Source organism: Gobius niger, assembly GCF_951799975.1.
Source record: "Gobius niger genome assembly, chromosome: 16".
NCBI lineage: Eukaryota > Metazoa > Chordata > Actinopteri > Gobiiformes > Gobiidae > Gobius > Gobius niger.
Window position 1 is genome coordinate 10613485 of NC_136867.1, and position 25223 is coordinate 10638707.

Sequence of the window (25223 nt, forward strand, 5' to 3'; positions counted from 1 at the left end):
TTGTATATATTTAATTTGTATATATATTTTGATAATCAGTTTGTAAGTTATCTCATATGTTTTTCAATACATCTCTTATTTAGCCAAAGCCCCCAAATAACAATTCAGACACTTAAAACATTTTCATTTTAATGTAAAATGCAAATGTAAAATTGATACAGAATATGGCAATACACCAGCTCTCCAAGGTCAGATCTAACATTTCTCTTACATCAGTCTATGCACTTGTGCTGCTTTATGTATCAGATAAATAATACCTCATTATGAGGAAAGAACAACCCCCAACAAAGGAACAGGAACATGTCCTACTGTGTGTACCCTAAAAATCACACCACGGTTACTTCCAAGCAGTCGCTTTCTGATGCCCTCAAAAGACAGCATTGTCTTGTTTGGTTTGATGCTCGCCACGTCTGTGAATCAGAAAAGAACAAAGATTAGCTTACCAAGAATTTATATTACATCAGTCACAAAATAATAAAGACATGACAATGTTTGCATTAATGCGTTAATTATCAATTATTTTTATTCGATATTTAATGGAAGTTATGCATGTGGTGTCAAAACATTGGAACAGCAGGTTCTTTTTCTGTTTACATTTAAAACGTGCTTCGCTCTGTTTAGTTTTGAACTGTTCATTGCTATGGCAACGGTCCACACATTCTAGATTGTGAACCAGAAGAAGTCTGTGACATCAGAGCATTTCACTCTCTCCTCTTGTGATTGTGCTTGTGAGGGACCACAGACTCGGGGTCAGTGTCATGGGGGCGGCATAGCTGTTCACCCTCTCTGTACTCGGAAAGTCGTAATCTCTCTCATGTATATCTAAACATCTCCATCTGCATCAACATGAGTGGCATCAATCCCGAGGACCTGATTCCACTCGTTGAGTGCATGGCCAGAGCCACACTGCAGAGAAAACCGAGTAATATTCCCAGGTTTTTATTTGAGTACACAGCAGATATTGTCCAGTATCGGGACCTCCACAATGAAAGCAACCTGGCCGCAATGTACAACTTTGAAAAGATCTTCTTCAAAACACAAGACCTGGAAGAAGTAGAGGAAAGAGAACAGACAGGATCTAAAGTCTCCGCAGACACGCCTGAAGTGGTTAAAGATCACAGTCGTCATGTACAGCAGGAAAAGACTGTCCTGAAGACCACGAACACTAAACCTTTGTCAAAACCGCAGACCCATGAAGTCAGTCAGAGGCGGGAAGTCAAGATTTATCCAACAACAACATTAAAAACTCCAACAAAGTCTCCAGGTGTAGCAAATGAGCCAAAACCCTCATTGCCCACAAGTTCACCAATAGATCTTGGTTTCACAAAAGACTCTGTAACAGTCAGTGGGCCCACATTGGACAATGCCCCTGCTCCTGTCCCTGGGAATCCCAAGCATCTGCCAACTGCACCAAAGGAGAACTTAAAGACAACCCAGAAAGCACCAAATGGGCCCAAACCATCAGAGGTACAAACACTACCCATAGGTTCAACAAAAGAGGCAAAAAGTGCTGTTGTACCAAACAGGGCCCAATCAGCGCCTGGGCGTTCTGCTCCCGCCTCACGTCTGCCAACTGCACCAAAGGAGAACACAAAGACAACCCAGAAAGCACCAAATGGGCCCAAACCATCAGAGGTACAAACACTACCCATAAGTTCAACAAAAGAGTCAAAAAGTGCTGTTGTACCAAACAGGGCCCAATTTGAGCCTGGGCGTCCTGCTCCCGCCTCAGGTCTGCCAACTGCACCAAAGGAGAACTTAAAGACAACCCAGAAAGCACCAAATGGGCCCAAACCATCAGAGGTACAAACACTACCCATAGGTTCAACAAAAGAGGCAAAAAGTGCTGTTGTACCAAACAGGGGCCAATCAGCGCCTGGGCGTCCTGCTCCTGAAAGGGTGCCAACTGCACCAAAGGAGAACACAAAGACAACCCAGAGAGCACCAAATGGGCCCAAACCATCAGAGGTACAAACACTACCCATCGGTTCAACAAAAGAGGCAAAAAGTGCTGTTGTACCAAACAGGGCCCAATTTGAGCCTGGGCGTCCTGCTCCCATATCTTGTCTGCCAACTGCACCAAAGGAGAACACAAAGACAACCCAGAGAGCAACAAATGGGCCCAAAAGATCAGAGGTACAAACACTACCCATCGGTTCAACAAAAGAGGCAAAAAGTGCTGTTGTACCAAATAGGGCCCAAGTTGAGCCTGGGCGTCCAGCTCTCGCCCCACTGAATCCCAAACGTCTGCCACCTCTACCCAAACAGGAGAACATAAAAAACACCCAGAGGGCACCAAAGGACTCACGTGACAGCACAGCCACTGCATGTTCAGTAAACGCTGTAGCTCCCAAGGAGGTTCAAAGGCTGACTTCAAGCTCTGCACATAAACAAACACCTAAACCTGCGAAAACTGCCTCTAGACCATTGAAAACCCAACACAAACAGGGTGAAGGTCAGAAGAGTCAATTTAAAGCAGTCGCACCCCCACGCACAGCTCAAAAGCCCAGCACCAGCATCACCCCCGAGTCCCATTCAAAACCATGTAACGCTAAAGACAGTGCAGCAGCCAGATATGATCCTATTCCTAAACTAGTCACTGTTGCATCTATGTATAACGCAGTCAGAGCCGATGACTTTCAGAAAAAGCACAGTCAGCTTCTCCCAAAAGCGGCTCCTCAAACGGCCCTGAAACAAACCAAACCAACCAACCAAAAAGACCTTGAGAACAAAGCTGTATCTTTTGCACTGGGCGACATGGCTGTGCAAGAAACCCCTGTCGCACACGCCGTCACCCCCGCCACAGCGATCAAAGCAAAAGCGGCGCCCCGGGCTGAGGCGACAGCGACGCAAACGAGCAAGCGGGTGCGCTGGTCCGAGTGGGGCAGGGGAAGACTTCTGAGAGCTGAGGACATGTCAGCAGGTGTGCCCCACGACAGAGCCACTCCGAGGCCAATCCCCACCAAGCACTTCGGAACGCCCCAAATCGTCGCCTCGTCTTACACCTGTCCCCACCTTGCACACACAGTCCACATAATTAGGTACAGGCGCACGGTGAGGCAGTGAGCCACAGACAGGCTGCGTGTTGCTGATTTGTAGCAGGGCAGTAACATGCTCATTGTAATATCTGTGCAACAAATAACAATAAAGAGTGCAATGAAACAATATCAATCTGTGTAAATGTTATTGTGTGTGTATTTATTCTATATTTTATCGAATGATCCATAGCTCAGAGGAAACTGGAATGAATGAATGACTGTATGAGCATTACCTGAGAGCGTGGTATGCAGTGGTGGAAGTCAGCGATGTCAGACACTAACTTTTCTGATCTTGTTGTGTAGAGGTGTCTGGGGATCTAAGAAAAAGAAAGGTTTATGAGCAATGCAGTAAAATATAGCACCGATAGAAATGGCTTCATCATTTTCAGTCGTTGCTTATTTGGAGGTTAGAAGGTATTGTAGTCAGTGGCTACGTTTACATGGTCCGAAATATGAGATAACTGGAGGAATCAGATAACCTAATAATCTGATCTGATGTGTTTACATTCTCTTCAGACATCGGACAACCCAAAACTGCACTGGCACCCGAGTTTACTGCATTGTCTCCACCCCCCTCTTCAGTCAGGCCCACCCGCAGAACGAGATGGAGAATGATTGCGTCTCCATCTTTGGACTTGGAGTCAAACTGCTGTCCAAGTGGCAGCAGCTTCTTGTGCCTGGGAGCCGAGTGGTTACAGCACAGGTTTGTAACTTAAACGGTCTAGAGTTCAAATCCAGCTCACTGCTTATTGTTTTGTGAAGTAATTACATACATTAACACACAAATAGACCAAACTGTGCTTTAACTTCTATTATAAATGTGCAGGTGAGGAGAACGGAGAGACAATTCAGTAAATACTCAAAGCGGGACTAACAACACTAAGGAAGTTCTGCATATGTGCAGCAAGGCAAGGCATAGTTCATTTATATCAAGTATTTCCTGCACAAAACAACTCAATGCAGCCACTCGACTGTCAGCAGCACACTAACTCTACAAACTAATTATTAACTTAACTTTTTTTTTAATATATATATAAAAAATGCTTTCAGGCTTTTCATAATGTGATCCTTCAATTTTGCACCCTTTCAAGACCCTGATGCAAAAAAAATGTACGCGCCAAAAAAGAGCCTTAAAATCACCATATATTCATATTTTTTTCTGCTTCTTTTTACAAAATCTCCTGTGGCTTTTGGGTCATTCTGACCTTGTCTTTTTGGCATGATTTTGGTATTTTTGCTGTTTTGTCCTTGTTAGTTTAGGCACACGCCTGAGAAACCAGAATTAAGAATATCAGATCATGTATATCAGATTATGCTGTTTTCATGTCTCTTCAATAATCAGAAAACTCCAGAAATCAGATTATGATCAGATCTCCACGTAAACGTAGCCAGTGTCTGTAATAGTTATTGAGTTAATGATTTAGTGCGACGGGATAAGGAATTCATATAAAAAATGTCTCTGAAGTAATGGTTTAGTAGGACATGATCAGTGGTTTAGTTGTTTAGTTGAGGTTAGAGACTTGTTGTGCATAACAGCACTGTACCTCAATACTGAGATGAATATTTTCAATTGAAGCAAAATGCTCATGCTCAGCTGCTTGGGACTGTGAAGACACAGAGCTGGGAGGATAAGGCATAGTGGACACCTGAGTCATAAACTCATCGTCATCATTCTGAAATACTGGGTTGTCCAGAAACGTATTGTCAAACGCATAAGGAGTGAGAGTATGCCTGAGGTCAAAAATATAAACAATGACATGGCTGAAACAAATCACTGACACATCATACACTTTACTTACACCACGGTGACAGCTTTTTGAGGCTTTATGCATTTCTTGTTAATAAATATGAGAATGCCGATGACAGCAGCAACAAGGCACACGCTCCCCACGAGGCCAGTCAGAATAAAGGAAGTGTCCATGGGGAGAGTGACCAGCTCATCACAGCGCTCTCCATGGTAGTGCCAGTATTTCCCAACAGGACACCTGACAAATTCACAACAAAAGATATGTTTTCACAGGGACTTTATAGATTCATTCACATTTCTATAAATACTTTATCTTTCTTTCCAAGCTAATCTATTTTTAATCTGCAGATCCTGGACCATGTTCAATGGTCAAATGGAGATGAGGGCATGGTTAGATCATTTACATTTGTAAGCATTTGAGTTTCACTGATCAGTCCAGTATTTGTGAAGTGACTGGACGTTTCTGTAATTTATGAGAAAGCTCATAGGTAATTTCACTGATAATGGGGAATGATGTTGTTTAGTGTTTAAATTTTACATTGTACCTGCAGGTGGCGCCGTGGCCGGGTATGTTTTGACACAGGCCTTCGTTGAGGCAGAAGTTTGGCTCTAGAGTGCACAAGCTCTGACAGGGTTGGCCATCCACCGCACTGTAGCCAGGATCACACATACACTCCGCCTCCCCGGTCCAGCCGTTCAGCACGCAGCGTGAAAATTCCGAACATGTCATAGACTTACAAGGGTCCGGCTCGTCAGCTGAAAGCACAGGAACATGAACATGTGAAAGCGACACGGCTGCCTTTCATCTTGCACATAGTATTTGTGATATTCATAACATTCTAAAAAAGCCCACGTTGTTTAATGTCGTTGAGGAGGAAAGGCTAGGATTTTGTTAGAATTTGCCATTTAACTGTCAAAATACATATGTTTTGACCTGTTTAAGATCTCGGCCAATCCACATGAAATGAAAGCAAAAATAAACTAATATTATTTTCACTTGAAGAAACTTTAGTAGTAGTAGTAGTTTATTCGGTCAGTTCATTCATTCCTTTAAACCAAAACTAGGACATTTCTAAAAGAAAAGCATCTCAGATTAGAAGAAAGTTGTGAATGACTTAAACATTTGGTTGTGTTTGCTGACCTTGCTCGACCTCCAGAGAGCGACTGTCCACCTGAATCTCCAGCTGGTTGGCGCCAGAGTTACAGAACTCCTCCAGGACACAGTGCACCGCCTCAGTCACGTTGTACGGCACAGCTTTGTTCAGCTTCATCCTGCTGTTCACAATGACACTGCCATTCTGGAAATTCAGAATCTCCAACGCCTTGAACCCCGTCAGGTTGGTCTCCAGATATGGAAGAAGCTGTTGGAACAAAGCTTTTGTGTTCAATTTTATTTTTAAAATTTTCAGAATCGTTGGACATGTGTTAGTAAAGCTCGGAGGACACAGAAACAGAATTGAAAGTTTATGTAGGCCTTTTTTACAAAGTTAGAAGACGGTGATTCTCACTGATTCTTCTTTATCTTAAGATTGTAAATGTTCGAGAATCACTGTAACATAATGGCAGAAGACGATTACTACTGTTAAAAGTAGGGGTGTGACAATATATCGATTTTGCGATATATCGTGATATTTTGCGGGATGATACGATGCTTTTTATTACGATATTGATACTTTTGATGACGTCATGCATATTAATGAGTGACCCCATGCATATTAATGTGGCAGCAGTGCTCCCCTGCTTTTAGTCAATAAGGCCAATAATGATCAAGAATTCAGACCGGACTGTAGACGGCAGCACTTGGGCCAAACACTGTCACACAGATGTATGACTTTTGATAATAGTTTTTATAATTATGAATAAGATTAATTTGGGGTTGATTTATTCCTTTTGAAACAGGACGGTTTCTTGTTTATTTAAATGTGAATAATTGATGCCACTGAGACCCATTTTCAGGGATCATTTATTCACTTATTTATAAAAAAAGATAATAATAATAAAGGGAACAAATGTCCATGATAACAAATGTAATATGTTGTATGTTAAAATCATGATGCATCATAGGTTATTTTTGTGCAATATGTCAATCATCGCAGTATCAGCGTATCGTGAGATTATTGTTATCGTGAGCCGTGAATCGTTTCAAACCATGAGGTTCCCAGAGGTTCCCACCCCTAGTTAAAAGTGCATATAAGTAGGTACTCTTGTTTCACACTATATCAAATGAGTCATTACGAAAGTGATTTGACAATTGTTACTCACTCAAAGTATATTAGTTTTATTGTTAGTAAATTATGCCAGATAAGACTAGTAGATGAATAAGCAAACCCTGTGTTCACACTAAACTGGGACCATGTGCAGTACGACACTGGAAAATACATGAATGTGGCGAGACCCATAATGTTGCAGGAGAGGATGAGCTCTAAGCAGCTATACCTGCGATAATGATAAAAACGATCAACTCCTTTAAACGTGCCTAAGGGTGTATACATTATTAAGAAAACAGGGTTTGAATTCAGTCAGTGTACTAGGAGAGGAATTGTGCAATAAAGATTAGTCAATAGAAAAAGAGAAAGTGGCATTCTCTGAGACGTGAATGCCAGCACAACACAAAGGTGTACCGGGATGGAAGCTAACGTTCTCAGACTCTGTGGCACAGATTTACTGGAAGCTCCAGGGTTCAGTGGTTTTCTGGGGCTCCGATGCTGTGTCTATGTGAAAGACATGGTTTCCATTTCAGATAGAGCTTTGTTTGAACAGGCCAATGTAATACCACCAGAACAATTAACAAGAGCACTCACAACAATACATTTATACAAGTTCTTTGTCAAGTCAAAAGGAGACCAGGGCATATGAGAACATGTCAAGGAGATATGTCTGTATGTCTCGTCTGATTCGTTCTCCTTAATGGGACTAGATGGAGTTTAAAAATTTAAAAATTATGTATTTTCCTCCGCCTAAATAGCCTGCACTGTCACTCAAAAAGTTGTTACTTCAGGCCGAAATACCAACTGTCATGCATGAGCTTAACATAGAGACTGCAGTTTTGCGTAAGACCTGTGGTGGCAGTAAAAAATGACAACTTCCATTTAGTCTCTTTAAAGGTGCACTATGCAACTTTTTAAGTTAAAAAATCCATCCTGGTGATGTTTCATGATCAATTTAATTTCAGCTTTTCAGGATTTCTGGTAGGTTTTCAGAATAGAATGTATATGTGACATAAAAAGTTGCATAGTTCACCTTTAACATTGTATAATACTCGGGCAGTCTGACAAAACAGCTGGCACAGCTGGTTTAAAGTCACATGGTAATTTTAATGAGAAAACTGAATTTACTTTCTCTGTAAGTAATGGACAGGTTCCAGTCCTCTGAGTCTCAACAGCAGTCAGTAAATGAGAAAATGACTGTAGACAACACTGTCCCTGTGCTTTATCTGTAACACACAGACGAGTACACCCCATGAAAGTAAAGGACCTACCAGCTCCAGAAAGGTGTTCTCCAGGGACTTGTACTCCGGAGAATCCTTGTTGATAAGGCTGTCTGTAAACATCATGTTGGTGACCCTCAGGCTAAAGAGCACCACTAAGTCTCTGCTCTTGTCCACTGCTGCCATCACAGGGGTGCTGGCCTGCCTCATGGCGGGTGCAAGGGTCACCTCATATGTCCCTCTGTCAGCTTCAGGGGACAGTCCACTGCCACTGCCCCCGTCCATCAGGCTTCTGTCAGAAGACAGTCCACTACCACTGTCCCCCTCCGTCAGGGTGCTCTCAGAGGACACGCCACTCTCCTCCTCCGTCAGGCTGCTCTCAGAGGACACTACACTCTCCTCCTCCGTCAGGGTGCTCTCAGAGGACACTCCACTGTCCTCCTCCGTCAGGCTGCTCTCAGAGGACACTACACTCTCCTCCTCCGTCAGGCTGCTCTCAGAGGACACTACACTCTCCTCCTCCGTCAGGCTACTCTCAGAGGACACTACACTCTCCTCCTCCGTCAGGCTGCTCTCAGAGGACACTCCACTGTCCTCCTCCGTCAGGCTGCTCTCAGAGGACACTACACTCTCCTCCTCCGTCAGGCTGCTCTCAGAGGACACTCCACTGTCCTCCTCCGTCAGGCTGCTCTCAGAGGACACTACACTCTCCTCCTCCGTCAGGCTGCTCTCAGAGGACACTCCACTCTCCTCCTCCGTCAGGCTGCTCTCAGAGGACACTACACTCTCCTCCTCCGTCAGGGTGCTCTCAGAGGACACTCCACTGTCCTCCTCCGTCAGGGTGCTCTCAGAGGCCACTACACTCTCCTCCTCTGTCAGGGTGCTCTCAGAGGACACGCCACTGTCCTCCTCCGTCAGGGTGCTCTCAGAGGACACTACACTGTCCTCCTCCGTCAGGCTGCTCTCAGAGGACACTACACTGTCCTCCTCCGTCAGGCTGCTCTCAGAGGACACTACACTGTCCTCCTCCGTCAGGCTGCTCTCAGAGGACACTACGCTCTCCTCCTCCGTCAGGCTGCTCTCAGAGGACACTCCACTGTCCTCCTCCGTCAGGCTGCTCTCAGAGGACACTACACTGTCCTCCTCCGTCAGGCTGCTCTCAGAGGACACTACGCTCTCCTCCTCCGTCAGGCTGCTCTCAGAGGACACTACACTCTCCTCCTCCGTCAGGCTGCTCTCAGAGGACACTACACCATCTTCCTCTGTCAGGCTGCTCTCAGAGGACACTACCCTGTCCCCTTCCGTCAGGCTGCTCTCAGAGGACACTACACTCTCCTCCTCCGTCAGGCTGCTCTCAGAGGACACTTCACCATCTTCCTCCGTCAGGCTGCTCTCAGAGGACACTACACCATCTTCCTCTGTCAGGCTGCTCTCAGAGGACACTACACCATTTTCCTCTGTCAGGCTGCTCTCAGAGGACACTACCCTGTCCCCTTCCGTCAGGCTGCTCTCAGAGGACACTACACTCTCCTCCTCCGTCAGGCTGCTCTCAGAGGACACTACACTCTCCTCCTCCGTCAGGCTGCTCTCAGAGGACACTACACTCTCCTCCTCCGGCAGGCTGCTCTCAGAGGACACTCCACTGTCCTCCTCCGTCAGGCTGCTCTCAGAGGACACTTCACCATCTTCCTCCGTCAGGCTGCTCTCAGAGGACACTACACTTTCCTCCTCCGTCAGGCTGCTCTCAGAAGACACCACACTTTCCTCCTCCGTCAGGCCAATCTCAGAAGAAAGTCCACTGTCCCCCTCCGTCAGGCTGCTCTCAGAAGACACTTCACCATCTTCCTCCGTCAGGCTGCTCTCAGAGGACACAACACTTTCCCCCTCCGTCAGGCTGCTCTCAGGGACTGTCCCCGTTAGAGAGCCCTCTTCTGTTGGGGATACCCCTTGCTCGTTGCTCTGGTCTGGGCCTTGATCCTCTTCTGCTGGGGCTAAAGTCTTCACAGTTGTGTCCAATGTGGCCTGTGTTGGTGAATCAGCGCTGAACACAGGAACAACCGCTTCAGGCTCTTGAAAATAAAGAGACAAAGGGCAAAGAACTGATCAGTTAAGCACTGATTGACTTCTAATGATTCATTGTTTTCTTTGGCGTTAGTGTCTGACCTGTTTCCAACTCTGCTGGTAAAACATCTTTTTCTTCTTCTGTGAATGATGCATGTTCCACCTGCGTCACAGCTTCCTCTGCTGGTTGTGCTGGAGCTTGCACTGACTCAATCCAAATAAGGTCAATTTTAACTTCAGGGGTAAATGCTCTGACAGTTGGAGTCTCTGACCTCTCCTCTACTGGGGGCTTGACTGTATACGCAATTTTGTTCTTGAATTCATCCACTTCGTACACTGTGGCACATAAGGAGTAAAATATTTTAAGAGCTTTGTTTTCATTTCATTTTCGACATCAATCAATGCAAAGATATAATTATCATTGCCACAAAAAAAAGCACTATGTTTACAAAAAGGACAGGAAAATGGTTGCTTCAATCCTACTACATTCATATTAATAATAGAGTGAGAGAGGAAGAAGAGAAATCACACACACACGACAAATATACTATAGTAGAGTACTACAGCACAGCCCTATAGTTCAGAGTCACCTACCATCATTAAAGCTGAGCGTGTTGAGGTCCAGTGGAAGATACAGCTCGTGCTTCAGGGCCTGGAAAATGATGTTCTTCAGTTTGGGTGCCGTCATGTCCCCCTGTGTCTCCACGTCAGTTGTGTGGTATCCCTCTGGCTGGTCACTGAGCTCAGTGTCACCGTTAAACAGGACAGCATAGCGGACAGACACATCCTCCACTCTGAGGGGAAAAGAAACAACTGCCAAAATCCTCTCGTTAAAATGAAAATAATGAGCCATCATGTAAGTGTTCCCATTTACCGAAATCCCAAGACACGGATTTCTTTGAATCCAGGAATGTTTTCAAAAACGTGATACATCTGAGAGAAAAAAAAAGATGGAAAAAAAACATTTACACTAAATACTCAATGCTTTGTACTGATCTCAGTGGTTATGTTGAATTTGCCATTGTGCAGTCTGTTGAGGTGGGGCGGGGCTGCTCTAAGTGATCTGACACTGTGACACTGAGACAGGCACCTCGTCTCTCAGCTCCCGTATGACATCTTCATATTGAGGGGCCAAAGGGTCCTTTAGCAGTTCGCTGTAGATGGGGTCCACCACAGTCACACTGAACTCCACTATGTACTGCTGCGGCTTCTCAGGGATCACGTTAGGCTCATCTGTGACCTGAAGACAAATGAAATGAAAATCTATTAGCCTGCCATATGAGACTTCACTCTGAAAACACACATGTGAGAGCAGAGTTGATTTACCTGGTGAGGCTCTGTGGGCATTTCCTTGTATAGCGGAGTAAAGGGACCTGAGACGAGAAAGAACATTCAGTCTATTGAGTCACAGGATGATACAGTTTAAGTTGATCCTAGATTCATCAGAAACTTACAGTCTTTGCCTGGCTCTGGTGTTGCAACTCTGAAAATTGAAGATGGAATAATATGTTATTATGTTTTATAAACGTATGGACTGTATACTGCAGAAATGTTGGACCTACCCCTCACTTTCTCCCAGCTCAGCAACTCTCTGCAAAGAGGCATAAACACAATGACATGATTTAAAAGTTGCACCCCATAACATGACCCGGATATTGACCCCACTCACAGTTGCGACCATGTCCAAATGCTCCTGAGAAGAGCTGAAGTTCCGGGCCAGGTCATCCATGCAGAGGTTCTCATGTTGGCACGCAAAAACCCACGCCATGTACTCCTCTGTGTTGGGGACCCGATCAAAGAAAATGCGAAAGGCTTCCCAAATGGCTTCTTGGCAGACTGTAAAGAGAAAGGACAGTCTACCATCAGGTGAAAGCCAGGTTTATATACAGCACATAGAGTGGCTCAAAGGTGTTTGTGGCAATTATCTCAGCGACATTACCTCGGAGTTTGTAGTAAGCTCGGTGGCTGGTGATGATCGCCTTGGCCGTTTCCTGCGGACACACTTTGACCCCTGTGCTGAAAATAGCCGAGCGCTTCGTCCTGCTACCGCTGCTGTAGGTGATTGGCCTGGGCGCCTCCAGGAAGTGTCTGTATTTGACGTCCCTGAGCCCAGACAGAGCCACATCTGCCAGGTCTGTCGTCCCTGAGGTTGGTGTAAAAGAAAACGTGAGATGAGAGCCCACTGCCACAGCTGAGCAGCCTGCACTTGGCCTCTGAGACTCTTGGATTAGTGACCCTTCTCCAGGTGTGAACAGTAAGGAATTAAACCAGCCCATAAAGGGATTATGCTCCGGTACAGTTGGAAGAGACCGTCTCTCTCTTCTTGAGCACTTCTGTGGGAAGTGCTCAATTGTGGCCCTGATTTAAATGGACGGAATTGTAAATCTGCTCTACATGCATGTATTTTGCAGACTAATAAATGATGAGTTAATTCATCATGAACAATTCATTAGTTAAGTGTGACTAACTACTTAATGAATAAGTGAAGTATGTGTAGAACTTTTCATTAAGCATTAGTTAACTGTAGTTACGTTTTAGTCACACTTAACTACCAAAAGGTTTCTAATTGAAATCTCTAAATTAAATTATTTCTCCCAGGCCTTAAATAAGGACAGAGAAGCTGAAAGCTGAGATAAACCTAAACAACAATCATGACTGCACTATAGATCGTATTTACAGGAAAAAGCTTGTATAGCATCATAGGAAACACCTTCTGCAGGCCTCAGACATGCCAGCTACAAGCCACAAAAGATTAACGTCCTGCAATATTAGGAACAGAATGGCTTTTGTTTGCTGTTATAATGAGCTAACCCCTTGGCCCCGCTTCCTCTAACCCCACAAACTCCACCCGCAGTTCAGACAGTGTTCAGACAGCCTGTGTCAGCCCAGTATTCACAAATGTGCCCTTTTGTCAGTGCAAATAAAATATTCCGAGGAGTGTTGAACTGAATGCTTTTGTGCATGGTTTTAAATGACGAAATTCACGTTTTTTTTATCTGGATAAAGTTCAACTAGTTGCCTACCTTCATTTGGACTTGCTTCAAGGCTGAATAGAAACAAAAGCACGGGTATTCCAGTCTTGAGGTTCATGTTGAGCATCTGTGTCTTATCTGCAGTCCCGGGGCAGAGCTGGCAGTGCTGTTTTCATGAGGTTCGGGTTTGCATGCATCAGAGCACCGGTCTGCACCCGCCGCTGGTGCCACCTTGTTCAGTCATTCATTCAGAGGTTTCCTCCCAGTTGCAAGGATGAAAAAAAGCTGCAGCGATGTTTTTACTGCCAGCATATGAGCGAGCCACAAGGTTAAAAAGCAGTTAGGTTTCAAGTTTAATCCCTTTACTTTGCTCATGGTGCTTGTAATCCGCAGCAAGGCCACGTGGTTGTTCTCATCCTGTTAGCAGCGTTCTGAGCAGATCAACAAACTTGGGGATGGTCCAGACATTTGGGGCTTACCACGGCCCCCCCTTCATTCAGTGCCAGGGCCTCCCCTTGTAGCTCTGCACACCGCAATAGGATTTAGACTCCATAGGTTACTTAAAAGGTTTCTCAGTGCTTTATATGTAGTCTAAATGGTGGAAAAGCACTTATTTAAATGTGTTTTTGATTTTGTAGCTGTGTTTTATGTCTCTGTGTATGTGCAAATAAAAAAATCTTCAATCAGTCAAGTTTGCGAGTTGTAAATGCACAGGACACAGAGGTCTGAGGCAGAAGTGCTCATGTAGGTTAGGTGGCCTCTCCAGTTGCTCGTGTGAAGGAGATTAAAAAGCTTCTGTCCAAGCTGCACAAGCCAAATACCTGGACTTGTGGGGCGCTGGCACCGGAGGCAGCGGGAGAACATTTGATCATCTAACGTTTGAGCATTTCCAAAAGACTTTTGAATAAAACATCCAAGGCAAGACTTAAGAAGTAGAACTGGTCTTTGCCTTTCATTATGATCATTTGAGTTTCGGTGCAAAATAACATTGTTGTTTAACTATGCCATTGAAGTGTGTGACCATCGCCCATAGGCCAGGAGAAAATGCCATTTAAAAGTTGACAATATGAACCTTCACCTTCATCGAAGTGTACAGCATCTTCTGAAGAGACATAATCTACCTCTGACCCCGCCCTGCCTCTTCTAGGTTTACTCAGCAATGATCGGCCTCATGACCCCAGAGTACAGGAGCCTTGTCTAATATTAGAGTTGTGCTGAAAATCCCCTCTGGGCAGATTATGACAGAGAGCAACTGGAGAAAACCTGCAACAGCAAAAGTCAAGCTCACTACTCCAGGGCGTGGCAAGTTACAGTCAGGCTTGTCAGATAGGGAAGACAGTCCTAATGTTACGGCAGAGAAAGAAGAGGAAGAAGAAGGAAGAAGAAAGATGAAGAAGAAGGAGAAGATAGAAGAAGGAAGAAGAAAAAGAAGTAGAAGAAGAAAAAAGGAGAAGGTAGTAGAAGATAGAACATAAAAGAAGAAGAAAGATGAACAATATAGATATAGATGCTAGATAATTTAAGTAAGGAGAAAACAACAGTTTCAGTTCATTAATAACTTTAATTTAAAGGCAAATTATACAAATTTACATCAGTACTTTCTATGGCTGTAGCAGAAATGAACTAGTGCAATCCGTAAAAACACTTACAGTTACAGAACAACTGAAGGTACTATGACGGCACGACGTGTGGTAGGAAATGCTTCGATCAACGCTGATGTCATCTTCCTGACGATCGTTTTACATCCACGGGGCCACAGCTGAGGTCTCTTTCTGTGTCTGCTGCTGAGAAGGAAAACAGAAACAATTTAAAGTGAGATTTTTTTCACTTTATAAACAACAAGAAGCACTGACAAAACAGTTACTTTCCGTTTCAACAGATTCACAGCCGAGATCTAGAAAAGCAATTATATCTGATTGCTGCCTTACCTTGCACAGTTCTGGAAACACTTCTTGAATGGCAATATCCAAAAGCACATATGTTAACTAAGGGCAAAAGAATGCAAGCTTTATTTGAGTTTTTCAGTAGCACGTCGCCAGCTGTAACTACATTTCAGGCAGTCCCTCCGTTATACCTGTTTATTGAGAACTGGCTGCTGAAGACCATCAAAAAGAAGACACACCCCTTCATATTTGGCCTCTTCTCCAACGCATTTGCTAAGAATGTCTAGAAAAATACCATGAAATTTGGCTATGAATACAATAACAGTTCTCTATGTGAGTAAACCCTACATTTACCTGGAATATAGCGAAGCATTTCCTCAAAGGTATTTTTGGCCCTTTTGTGTTTCTCCAGAGCTGAACGACGCTGGCTGCTCTCACAGAAAACAGCATCTGGATTATAGAGGGTTAACAAGTATTAATGTCTGGGGTTTTAAAAGAAACCAAGAGGCTGCGTTTACGTGAAATGACATTCTACAGTCATGGGTCCAAAGTAGGCCTGTCGCAATAACAGCATTTAAAGTTTGATATGTTGTGACAGGAAAACATCGCAAAGTAATACGATGTTATTGAAGACCATTTCTGAGGTATATGACGAGGGCAAAACTTGCCTATAACCGGTCAGAATGCAGGTGAAAGGGCGTAAGGCAACTAGATTTATATGGCAAATAAGGTTCAGTAGATGTGAATGTTCTGAAACGATGGCGTCTCATTCTATAAAGTAATGATTTTTTTGTCTTGAAGAGACAGGGTGGTTCTTGTACCTCGGAGCAGTGTGATGAGGGACACTATGCGGTGCTCCTCCAGCACCTGGCTCAGTTTGGACTGCAGACAGTGATGCGAGTAAACCTCCAACGTGTTCTTGAGCAGGATCCGGCCCGCCGTTAACAAGTGGTGCAGCCAGTCAGGAATGTGGAACACAACACGGCCTGAAGAGGGACATTAGCATAATTTCACTGTGACCAGGTCGGCAGCTCCAAGAATTATAAACACTAAGTTGTCTTGGTAGATGCCACCAGAGGGCGACAGACATCCAAAGGTTAAGCAAAACATGTAAAAAACAAAATTGCTTTCCACATACATATCAATTTATCTTAGTAAGTATGGACAAAAACAAAGGCCCACTCACTTATATACATCAAATAGTCATATACTCCGTCCACAGTTATCATTTCCATGAAGTAGTTTTGGTTGTGCCTCTTCTCCAGTGTCTCTGAGCGATTAGCGTTGTTTTTGTAGAGGTCATTGAAAAGCTGTGGGAGGAGAAAATCGACAAAGTGGGACAGATTTTGAACTAGTTAAAGGCAATAAAAAAGCTTCTAAACATGAATGAATCATGAATGGACCGTCATAAAATTTAAATCCAGGCACAAAGACAATTACCTTTTTATCGTTTTCAGACGAGGGGCTGAGGATGGTGAGCTCTGGGTGGCTTGGTTTAGGCTTGGGTGATTCACACGAGTTGAAGAATGACTGAATAAAAGGTTCCAGGTGCTGTCCTTTCTAAACATAAAAATAATAAAAACAATAAAAGTCTAACCATATAAAGCAATATACAGTGAAGTGGATCTTGCCTCTTTTATTAGTTTACTGGGAACAGCCTTAATGATTTTCCCTGTGAAACACAACATCCAAGAATGTCATGGTTTGGCTCCCAGATAAATTTAATGATTGAGCAAAGTTGTTGTTATTGTACCAAGGTTTACGTCAGGAAGCATCTTGTCGAGGAACTGAGACTCCATGCCATGGGGAGACAGAAAATCGGCCAAAAGCTGACTGTTGCTGAGCTCTGGGTGCTGCAAAAGGTTCTAGAAAACATGAACAAAAGCGTTATGTCTTGCTCTAGATATGAGCATGGCTGGGGAAAGGGGGAGACAACTACCTGAAGATATTCCTCGAATTCCACACGCTTAGACCGGAGAAACTCATAATTCTTAGGGCCGATGATTCTCTTGGATGGCAGCTGTGCATCTGGAAATGAGCCTGCATAAGAAGCACAGCTGTAATTTTACCATGAATGGGTCAAAAAGTAGAATTTGTGCAAAGCTTTACGAGAATGGGGCAACAAAAACAACACAGAAACCTTACCGTGAAACTCTGTCAGCTTTGACTCAAGAACGTAGAACTCCAAGTATCGCCTGTACACTGACCAGTGCTCAATCTCGTGACCAACTGCAAAAAATAAGATAAATATCACATGCTTACGGTAATCTATAAGTTCCCATTCGAGCAGATTTAAACCATAAGAAGATCAGGCTGTGAGACTCCAGTCCTACCTGCTTTCCGGTCGTTGCGCTCCACGTCGATGCAGAACACAGGGATCCGCTCCCGTTTCGTGTCGTCGTCATAGAAGTCGATATAAGGGATGCTGATGCTCCAGGCGGAGAGGTTGCGGGGAGTGCTGGGGGTGGAGGCTGCTTCCATCGGGGAGTCATCCTCCAGGACCATTAAGGCCTCTTCCACCTGTGTGTGTGGAAGAGAAAGATAGGAAATCTCAGCATCAGAGCGCTTTCAGAGGAACGACACAATCGATAACTTGTCTGAGTGGAGGGACGCTGTCAGTTTCAGAAAGAAGCCCCTTTGGTTGCAAACAAACACAGCCTGACAGAGCCAACACTGCAGCGCCCTCTGTTGACCATAGTCTGCAGTACATCTCCACCAGAAAACGGTTCACTCACGGCACATATACAAGTCAATTTAGTTAAGTGATGCGTTCAGATTTACTTCAAAGTGCTAATATATAAATACATTAATCAGTATCATCAGAATGTCAAAGAGGATTTCTTTAAACACGCTTTACCTGATCATCCTCTCCTTCCACCAGCCCGTAAGATGGCAGCATGGCGCCCTCCATTGTGGTGCTCTTAAACACTCCTTTAATTTTGCTGCCGATTCGGCCGATTCCAAAGGACTCTCCTCGTCGCGATGTGCCCCTGCAGAACACACACTTTAATACTGGATGAATGTATAAGTGTGTGCTTGGTGGTGGTCAGAGTCCACAGGTGCAGAAGCAGAACAGTCTGCCCCGGGGAATCTGTGGCCATGAGTAACATACCACCACCAATACGAGAATCATTACTCATATAGAGAAGCAGATGCAGTTTAACAAGCACATAAAACAACACAATCGTACATCGGTCGTAGATTTTGTTGCCTAATTTGCAAAATGTTACACTTCAATAAACGCATGTCCATTACACAGGACATTACAAAAACATCACATTTGCATCATAGAAAAACACAAAACACAAACACAGCAAAAAGGCTTAAAAACAAATGGTCAAACTCAGGGCAGAGATTGTTTAACAGAAGTCTGGGCCTCATGCACTGGCCTCATGCAGGTGGGCGGGGCTGATGGTACAAGGGCACTGTAATGATTCCACACAGCCCGTCAGATGACCAACTGACCCTAACTTACTTGGGAGATGAGTGGCGGTGTGCGGGAGCTGTGAACGTGGCATGAATGGAGTTAGAGGATGCAGGTGAAGAGCTGCCAGAGGCCGCAGACAGAGAGGGGAGAGACTCGGGGCTCCAGTCCCAGAAGCTACATGAGCAGAGCAGGGTCAGGTCCCCACAGAGGGCAGGGGTGGGCCCGGGGACGGAGCAGGACAGGCGGAATGGAGGTTACACACATTAGACATACAGCACAGTTAGCCTACATGGGCATACTTTGTGAAGTTTAGTCCAGGTGACAGCGCTGCTCATAGGAGAAAGACTGCACTATAGGCACTGCCAGTGCTTAGAAAGTGATCAATTAATACTCCTCAATTAAACTGTTTTTTTTTTCCAGAATACAAGCCTTCATTATAGTGACATCACTAACCAGCCTTTACAGTCAGTGACTTCAATCTTCTACTTCCTGGATGGAGACAAAATGAAGGAGTGTTTCATGCCCGCGGCAGCCAACATGCTCAACTCCCTCCACTGAAGCTTCTCATCTGTAGGACCCAACTCCGATAAAGGATGTTCATAGAACCTTCATACCCAGAAGCATTACCTTTCTATCTGTCTCTCTCTGACCCAAAGCAGGTGTCGAGGATTGTTATGAGATCAGGAAGATCTACAAACTATTGTCATCTCAATTTATTGACACCTGTCCCTTTAAACAGATAATTACAACACTCTAGATCAGGGATCACCAACGTGGTGCCCGTGGGCACCCAGGGGCCCTTTAGGGCATGTCCAGTAGCCCTTGGGACTTTTTCTAAACTGTAAAGCACTTCATTTTCTTGAATCTAATTCTTAAAATTACAGTTATTTCGGTTCTTGTGACTCGGTATGAGTTTAAAATAAAGCTATTTTAATATAATATGGGGTCAATATCCTATAAGTGAACAGTGTACGTTTAAGTCTTTAGGATTTGTTTTTAACTGGTAGCCCTCGAACAACTTAATGCTCTTAAAGTAGCCCTCAGCTGAAATAAGGTTGGTGACCCCTGCTCTAGATGCTCATGGGTTCTTTAAGATGCAGGTCAATGTAGGCTCAAATTTATTTCATCAGCCATCACCTGTCCTTTTTTTTTTTATAGAAATATATAGATATGCTCTTAACTATCAACATAAGCTACTCTCAATAAACAGTCCTTTGACTAAACATCTCATGATTGTATAATGACAACATCAGGCTATGAAGAGCATCCTTGCAATGCTGGCAATGTAATGGACAAGCAGGAGCATTGAACCAATCTATGCAGAATGAATAAAAGCTTCCAGTTTTTACAGCAAGTGTTTCAGTATTTTAAGTTTCTCTGTCTATATACTCACCGGATATCATCCAAACTGAGGCTATTTCTGGAACATATTGGACATAATGGAGTTAGTCCAATATGTTACACACTAGACCCCACTATTCTCTGATCTATTGATGTGGCAAACGACAAATACCAAAACGAATACAAGAATCAGATAGAGTACATTTCTGAACATCTTTGTAGAGGTAAACTACAGCAGGTTTAACAAAGGTCTCCATGGTAACAGGATTGTGTTGCATTGTATTGTTTGATCCTGTTCAATCCGATCAATCCGATAGTGAATCATCTCGCAGCTTTACTTTATAAATGCATAAGCAAAATACTGAATCACAGATACGGCACACTATAAATCTGTTTTAATTATCGTCAGAGTATAGTACCTGCTCATCCTGGATGTCCTCGAGGGAGACTCCGCCCCTTTTAGAAGATGGCGAAAGTACTAAGAGTAAGCAAAAGAGGAACAAAACCATTAGGACAAAAGGAAAGCGTACAATCCAATAACGTTATGAAAGCAAGTATGCAAATGGTCTACTTTGGCATTTAGTTTTATTCAGAAGCAGGGCTGGTGACACTGTGTTTAGTATTATGTTATTGTCCAGACAGAGTTGGTGCAAGGGAGGGGACTGCCGCTGACAATGCCCCTGCTTCACTTTAGCCTTTTGTATCGAGCCGGGCACTCTGTGAGGGGTGAAATCTGGTTTGGCAGCTTGGCATATGGCCGCGGTCACCTCATTAGCTGCCGCGAGTCTACTCATGACATAGCAAAACCTGATTGGCAGTAAAGAGCCTGTGCGGGGTTTGAGCAAATTAGGTCAAGTTCTGGCAATGAAGTGTTTGTGTTTTAGCATCAAAATAGGTGTATGAGAGCGTGGTGGTGTGACTGACCTCGTCGCTGTGGCAGAACATGGGGGTGAAAACGTTCTCAAGGAGGGATAGAACATGTTCATAAGCCTCAAACAAGCATCGCATGGTCTGTAGCTTCACAACGTCTGCATATGGGCCCTCAGCAACTGGAAGGCGGAAGAGGATTAAGACAGCGTACACCTAAAACACCTTTGCTATCATTCAAACAAAATATCCAATGCATACTGCGACGTATTTCTTCCACTATGAAGGGATCGAAACGGATTTTGTCAATGCTCTCATCCAAAAAATAGGTCTCGTAGATCTTCTTTACTTCTTTGTGTAGCGCCAACTTCCTCGAGTCCGTCAGGTCCGGATCCAGAATACTATTGTTGAATTCCTCTGTAGGTACACACATCAGAGCTTCTCATGAGCAAACATGGGGAAACTGAATTAAAGCTACTTTTGGTTATAGTCCCCAGTCCCACCCATTTAGATAATGTCCCACTTTCTCATTGGTGCCATGTGAATTGTGCTGTACAAAATAAGTTCACAAAAAGAACGAGCCGACATCCTTACACTATGGGCTTGACATTCACTTTTTTGGTCACCGGCCACTGTGGCTAGTAGTTTTCTAAAGTTACCAGCCACCAACAGATTTTACGAGCCAAAACTAAGACGTATATTTCAAACATCACTGTTTACGTGATCAGATTAACATAGAAAGCCCAATAAGAAATAAAAAAATAGAATCACAGCTTGCCTTGGGCTTGTATTACATTTATAGTTGTTGTAGGCTCCTCAGCCTGCAGTAGTAGGGCTATAGCAAGTTTAATGATAATCTCTCCTTTTAACATGACAGAGAATAAGTGCAGACTGTAGCTAAAGATTGAGTCTGTGTAACACGCTGTAGCTTTCTCCAGGGTCCAGACTGAGACCAAAGTGTTGGGTGGAGAAGATTATCCACCGTCCAACGTGAAACCAACTTCACCACATTTAAAGCGCTGCCTCCCCTTCAATGCACCTCTCTCTTTTCCTCATCGCATTCATTATCTGCGTGCTGTCTGCACTTTCATCCATTGTTTTCAGCGCTCATACCACATATCACAATTACTGTAGTCACGAATTAAACTCTTTGTCCAAAGAAAAACCCGGTCTGAGAACGAGACAATTAAGCTCAAGTAGAGAATAAACAGGAGAGTTATAGTGCAGAAGAATTCAGATTCAGATGCCAATAAGGGGAGGGAGACGGCATCACCAAATGTAAAGCCCTGCTTACACTCCTCGCATGAAGAAGTACTGTCAGAACAGGAATTGGACATTTTATTGTGTCCCTATTCATTTTTTGTGTAAATATTTCAAAAACAGGACCCCTTTTTTTTTGGTTCTCGACACAATGATCAGCAGTTTGAGATCACTTTATGGCTAAAACCAGTTTGGAATGTAAAGAAGGGGACTCTCTTCTACACCCTACACCTGTCCGTAATAACTCAGTTATGGTGGGTGCTGCTAGTCCAGGTCTCCAGTAAAGCTCGGTAACTGAACTTTGGGGGTTCTGCGCTTGAGGTATGGTACGTCTACAAACTTGTATTTGTGTCCACGCAGCTAAAGGCACCCTGGGTTTAGTTGTAGTACCTACTAAGAGCACATGCTAAATTCACCGCTATTAAGTTCTCAAACCATTCTACATGCCACATACTGTTTCACTTTTACTATGTTTTTGGGGGCAGTCGTCTTAATTAAAACTGGACTAGCTTCTTCCAGTCGGTGACACTTACCAACTGCAAGGCAAAACTGGAGCACGTGGACAGCGCCTTCTTGCTTCAGGAATTTCATGAAACGAAAAAGCAGGTCCTGCTGTTGACGGATCTCTCTGAGCTCCAGCTTTAGCACCTGGCCAAACAGTGTCAGGGTGAGCAGCGGACACTCATTTGTGTGACGTGGTCAAGGGTGCGGTAAAAAGAACTCACCGAGGGCTTTTTACAGCGCGGATCAGCATACTTTTGAAGGAACGGGACCAGAGATGGAGATGGCTCTGTGGCTTGTTCAGGCTGAGGACAAAGGCTGATTAATAAAAAATAAGAAAATAGAGAATAATAATATATCTTACTTACAGGAGAGTTGTCAATGAAAATCAGAATTAGATGATTAATCGTGTCCTGGGGGAAAGAAATGAAGTAGCAACATGTCAAATCAAGACTACTGTAACTTATTTATGACATATTTCAGAGCATGCAGGCTATGAAAGATATTCTGGATTACATGGTGTTTACACTCACAGGATCAGCCAAGTAGTCCAGTGAAGGAAGGAAAACAGAGCCAGCCAAAATCTCCCTGATCAGGAGAGTGAGAGATCTGCGCAGAGTGGAAAGATAAAGCAGCAGGTGACATCTTAAAGCTAGAGTATTATTTTCTACTTTAACATGCGCTGCACTTTGGAAACGCTTTTGTTTGTAAAATGTGGTAATGGAGTAAAGGGAATAGAATTTGACACAGCAAACAGTTTTGGGTGGGATTTAAGAAGCGACAATGAAACAGTTTGTGATTAAGTTACCTGCAGTCTGTGGCCTTAGGAGGGAGGATGTACGGAAAGAGCATCTCAGTCAGCCTTCGAAGGTAGAGAAGTTCATCTCTGCGACTGCGAAGTGCTACATGAAGATCCGGACCATACTCCTCCAGAGCCACTTGTTGTAGTTGCTCTGTGTTTTTCACTGAGAAGAAGTGTTAATTCTTACTGCTTATCTTGACCTTGACAAGAGTTAAGTTACCTTTCTGTCTCGCTTTGCAAATGATTTCAATGTGTTTCATGGAAACTTTGAGGAGCTTCTTCAGGATGAGTGACGCAACGTCCACCTGGTAAGAAAATGCTGATTATATTGCTCAGATTTGATGTAAAAAAAAAAAGAAAAAAAGTATGTGTTATATTCATCCAACCTTTTGAGTTCGCCGGACTAAAACAGCTGCAAAGAAACGTAAAGTCTCTCGAAGCTCATCCACAAAAGCTTCATCATCTGTGACATCCCTGTTCAGTAAATAATCTGATGTAGTTATTTCACCGCCACAAAACACCCAACTGCATGATGCTGATGCCCACCTGTACCATGGATATACAAAGTTTTCAAGGACCAGTTCCAAAATCTGAGGAGGAAATGTTTTATTATACGATTAAAACGCAGTGTTTAATGCGTTTCAAACTTTACCTGAGAAAGAGATGTATCGACTTTGGATGGAATCTTCAAATCAAGCCACGGTTGATAATTTTCCAGCAGAAGTGTAGGCCTATTGTCACATCAAACGACCGTCAGCACTAGGTGGCGCACGTCTACATAAGACAATATATTAGGTTTACCTGTGTCTTCTGCATTTGATATTTCCACAAACAGCGCAGCTGTTGCCCAGAGGAAACAGCTCTGGTTGATACGACTGCAAGGCGTCGAACATAATAGGCATTAGAATTATTATTGTTGCTGTGGCCGAGTTATAAGCCTTGGCTTAAATAATGACACAGCACTAATGACAAACCTTTTTCTTTGATTTAATGGATGTTAAGATGTTAGGCAGCAGAGATTCCGGCCCCAAAGAGCAGTAAAAAGTGACAACTCCAGCCAGGAAAGACCACACCATCATAATTATATGTATATATCTGCGGGGTGACAGAAAGAGAAAACAACAAAATAAGAAAATACGTAGTGCGCTATAATGGACTCTAAAGTCAAAGACCTGTTCAAGAGCACGGTGGACGACAGGAGAAGCAGCAGGAGGAAGCAGAAGAGCGGATACTGGCGGCCAAGCTCTCGGAGCAGCTCGACTCTCATCCTGCTTCTCATCCTCTGCACTAACGCACTGATCCGTCCCATGTCGGTCCTTTAGGAGCGAGAGAAGCCGCTGAAGGGACTGGAGGCATCACATGCTGCTGCAGGCGACACTATCGCGCTGCTGTTCGTTTCGTCGGAAAGTAGCCAAAGATGAAGCAGACATTTTCCTCCTGACTTCGACACACAGCATCTGAGGGAAGACTGTCCTTTGCTACCGCAGCGCTGTGCAGATGTGACTACAGTAGGATTAGCACTGGCTGGTACAGTGTCGTCGGTAGGCAGTCCTTTGAGGCACGTAGTAGAATGCGCCATTACGCCACTAGAAACGGCTGCACGGCCATCTCCGCCCTGGCCATGCGCTGTCGGCGTCAGTGACGGGCGGTCAGTGCTCTCTGAACCGGCAGGAAAGACGCACAATGCAATAGTGGATTTGACAAGCTTTTCACGACACTCCTGCATCTTGTTAAATTAATACATCCACTCGTAATCCACCCTTTCGTCACTTTCATATAGGCCAATTAATAAAATACTAAAAAAGCACCGGCGCTGCAGCGTCGGGAGATCCAGTCCTGGCTCAGATCATTTGCCAAGCGTCTCTCCTTGCTCTTCATTCACCTCGAGTTGTCCTAA

The 25223-nt window shown here is 44.1% G+C and overlaps 2 protein-coding genes across 7 annotated transcripts; both read right to left on the reverse strand.

Annotated features, from left to right (window-relative positions):
• Nucleotides 1–187: 187 nt before the first annotated feature.
• On the reverse strand, nucleotides 188–13805 carry impg1b (interphotoreceptor matrix proteoglycan 1b). The gene is made up of 17 exons (XM_079574265.1): nucleotides 13297–13805; nucleotides 12213–12416; nucleotides 11843–12109; nucleotides 11600–11646; nucleotides 11364–11513; nucleotides 11148–11206; nucleotides 10868–11067; nucleotides 10376–10609; nucleotides 10083–10281; nucleotides 8264–9875; nucleotides 7407–7496; nucleotides 5927–6146; nucleotides 5331–5541; nucleotides 4838–5023; nucleotides 4583–4769; nucleotides 3272–3355; nucleotides 188–410 (listed from the first exon to the last, which is right to left on the reverse strand). The coding sequence occupies exons 1-17, from the start codon at nucleotides 13370–13372 to the stop codon at nucleotides 327–329; spliced, it is 4110 nt and encodes a 1369-aa protein (XP_079430391.1). The 5' UTR covers nucleotides 13373–13805; the 3' UTR covers nucleotides 188–326.
• Nucleotides 13806–14807: 1002 nt separating this feature from the next.
• Nucleotides 14808–24968, reverse strand: LOC306975570 (sorting nexin-14-like). Of its 6 annotated transcripts, none has more exons than XM_079573151.1 (30): nucleotides 24499–24967; nucleotides 24301–24421; nucleotides 24128–24201; nucleotides 23979–24057; nucleotides 23873–23916; nucleotides 23713–23800; nucleotides 23547–23631; nucleotides 23333–23489; nucleotides 23058–23133; nucleotides 22893–22937; nucleotides 22749–22829; nucleotides 22557–22671; nucleotides 21025–21180; nucleotides 20821–20945; nucleotides 20316–20374; nucleotides 19949–19975; nucleotides 18604–18729; nucleotides 17986–18118; nucleotides 17462–17648; nucleotides 17274–17357; nucleotides 17068–17168; nucleotides 16882–16993; nucleotides 16760–16800; nucleotides 16569–16688; nucleotides 16315–16438; nucleotides 15950–16114; nucleotides 15483–15578; nucleotides 15320–15411; nucleotides 15174–15230; nucleotides 14809–15026 (listed from the first exon to the last, which is right to left on the reverse strand). In XM_079573151.1, the coding sequence occupies exons 1-30, from the start codon at nucleotides 24633–24635 to the stop codon at nucleotides 14985–14987; spliced, it is 2949 nt and encodes a 982-aa protein (XP_079429277.1). In that variant the 5' UTR covers nucleotides 24636–24967; the 3' UTR covers nucleotides 14809–14984. The 6 variants fall into 6 exon arrangements, with proteins under 6 accessions (XP_079429275.1, XP_079429277.1, XP_079429276.1 ...); XM_079573150.1 differs by having other exon boundaries at nucleotides 14810–15029; nucleotides 24499–24966; XM_079573149.1 differs by having other exon boundaries at nucleotides 14808–15026; nucleotides 22749–22937; nucleotides 24499–24968.
• Between the last annotated feature and the right edge of the window lie 255 nt (nucleotides 24969–25223).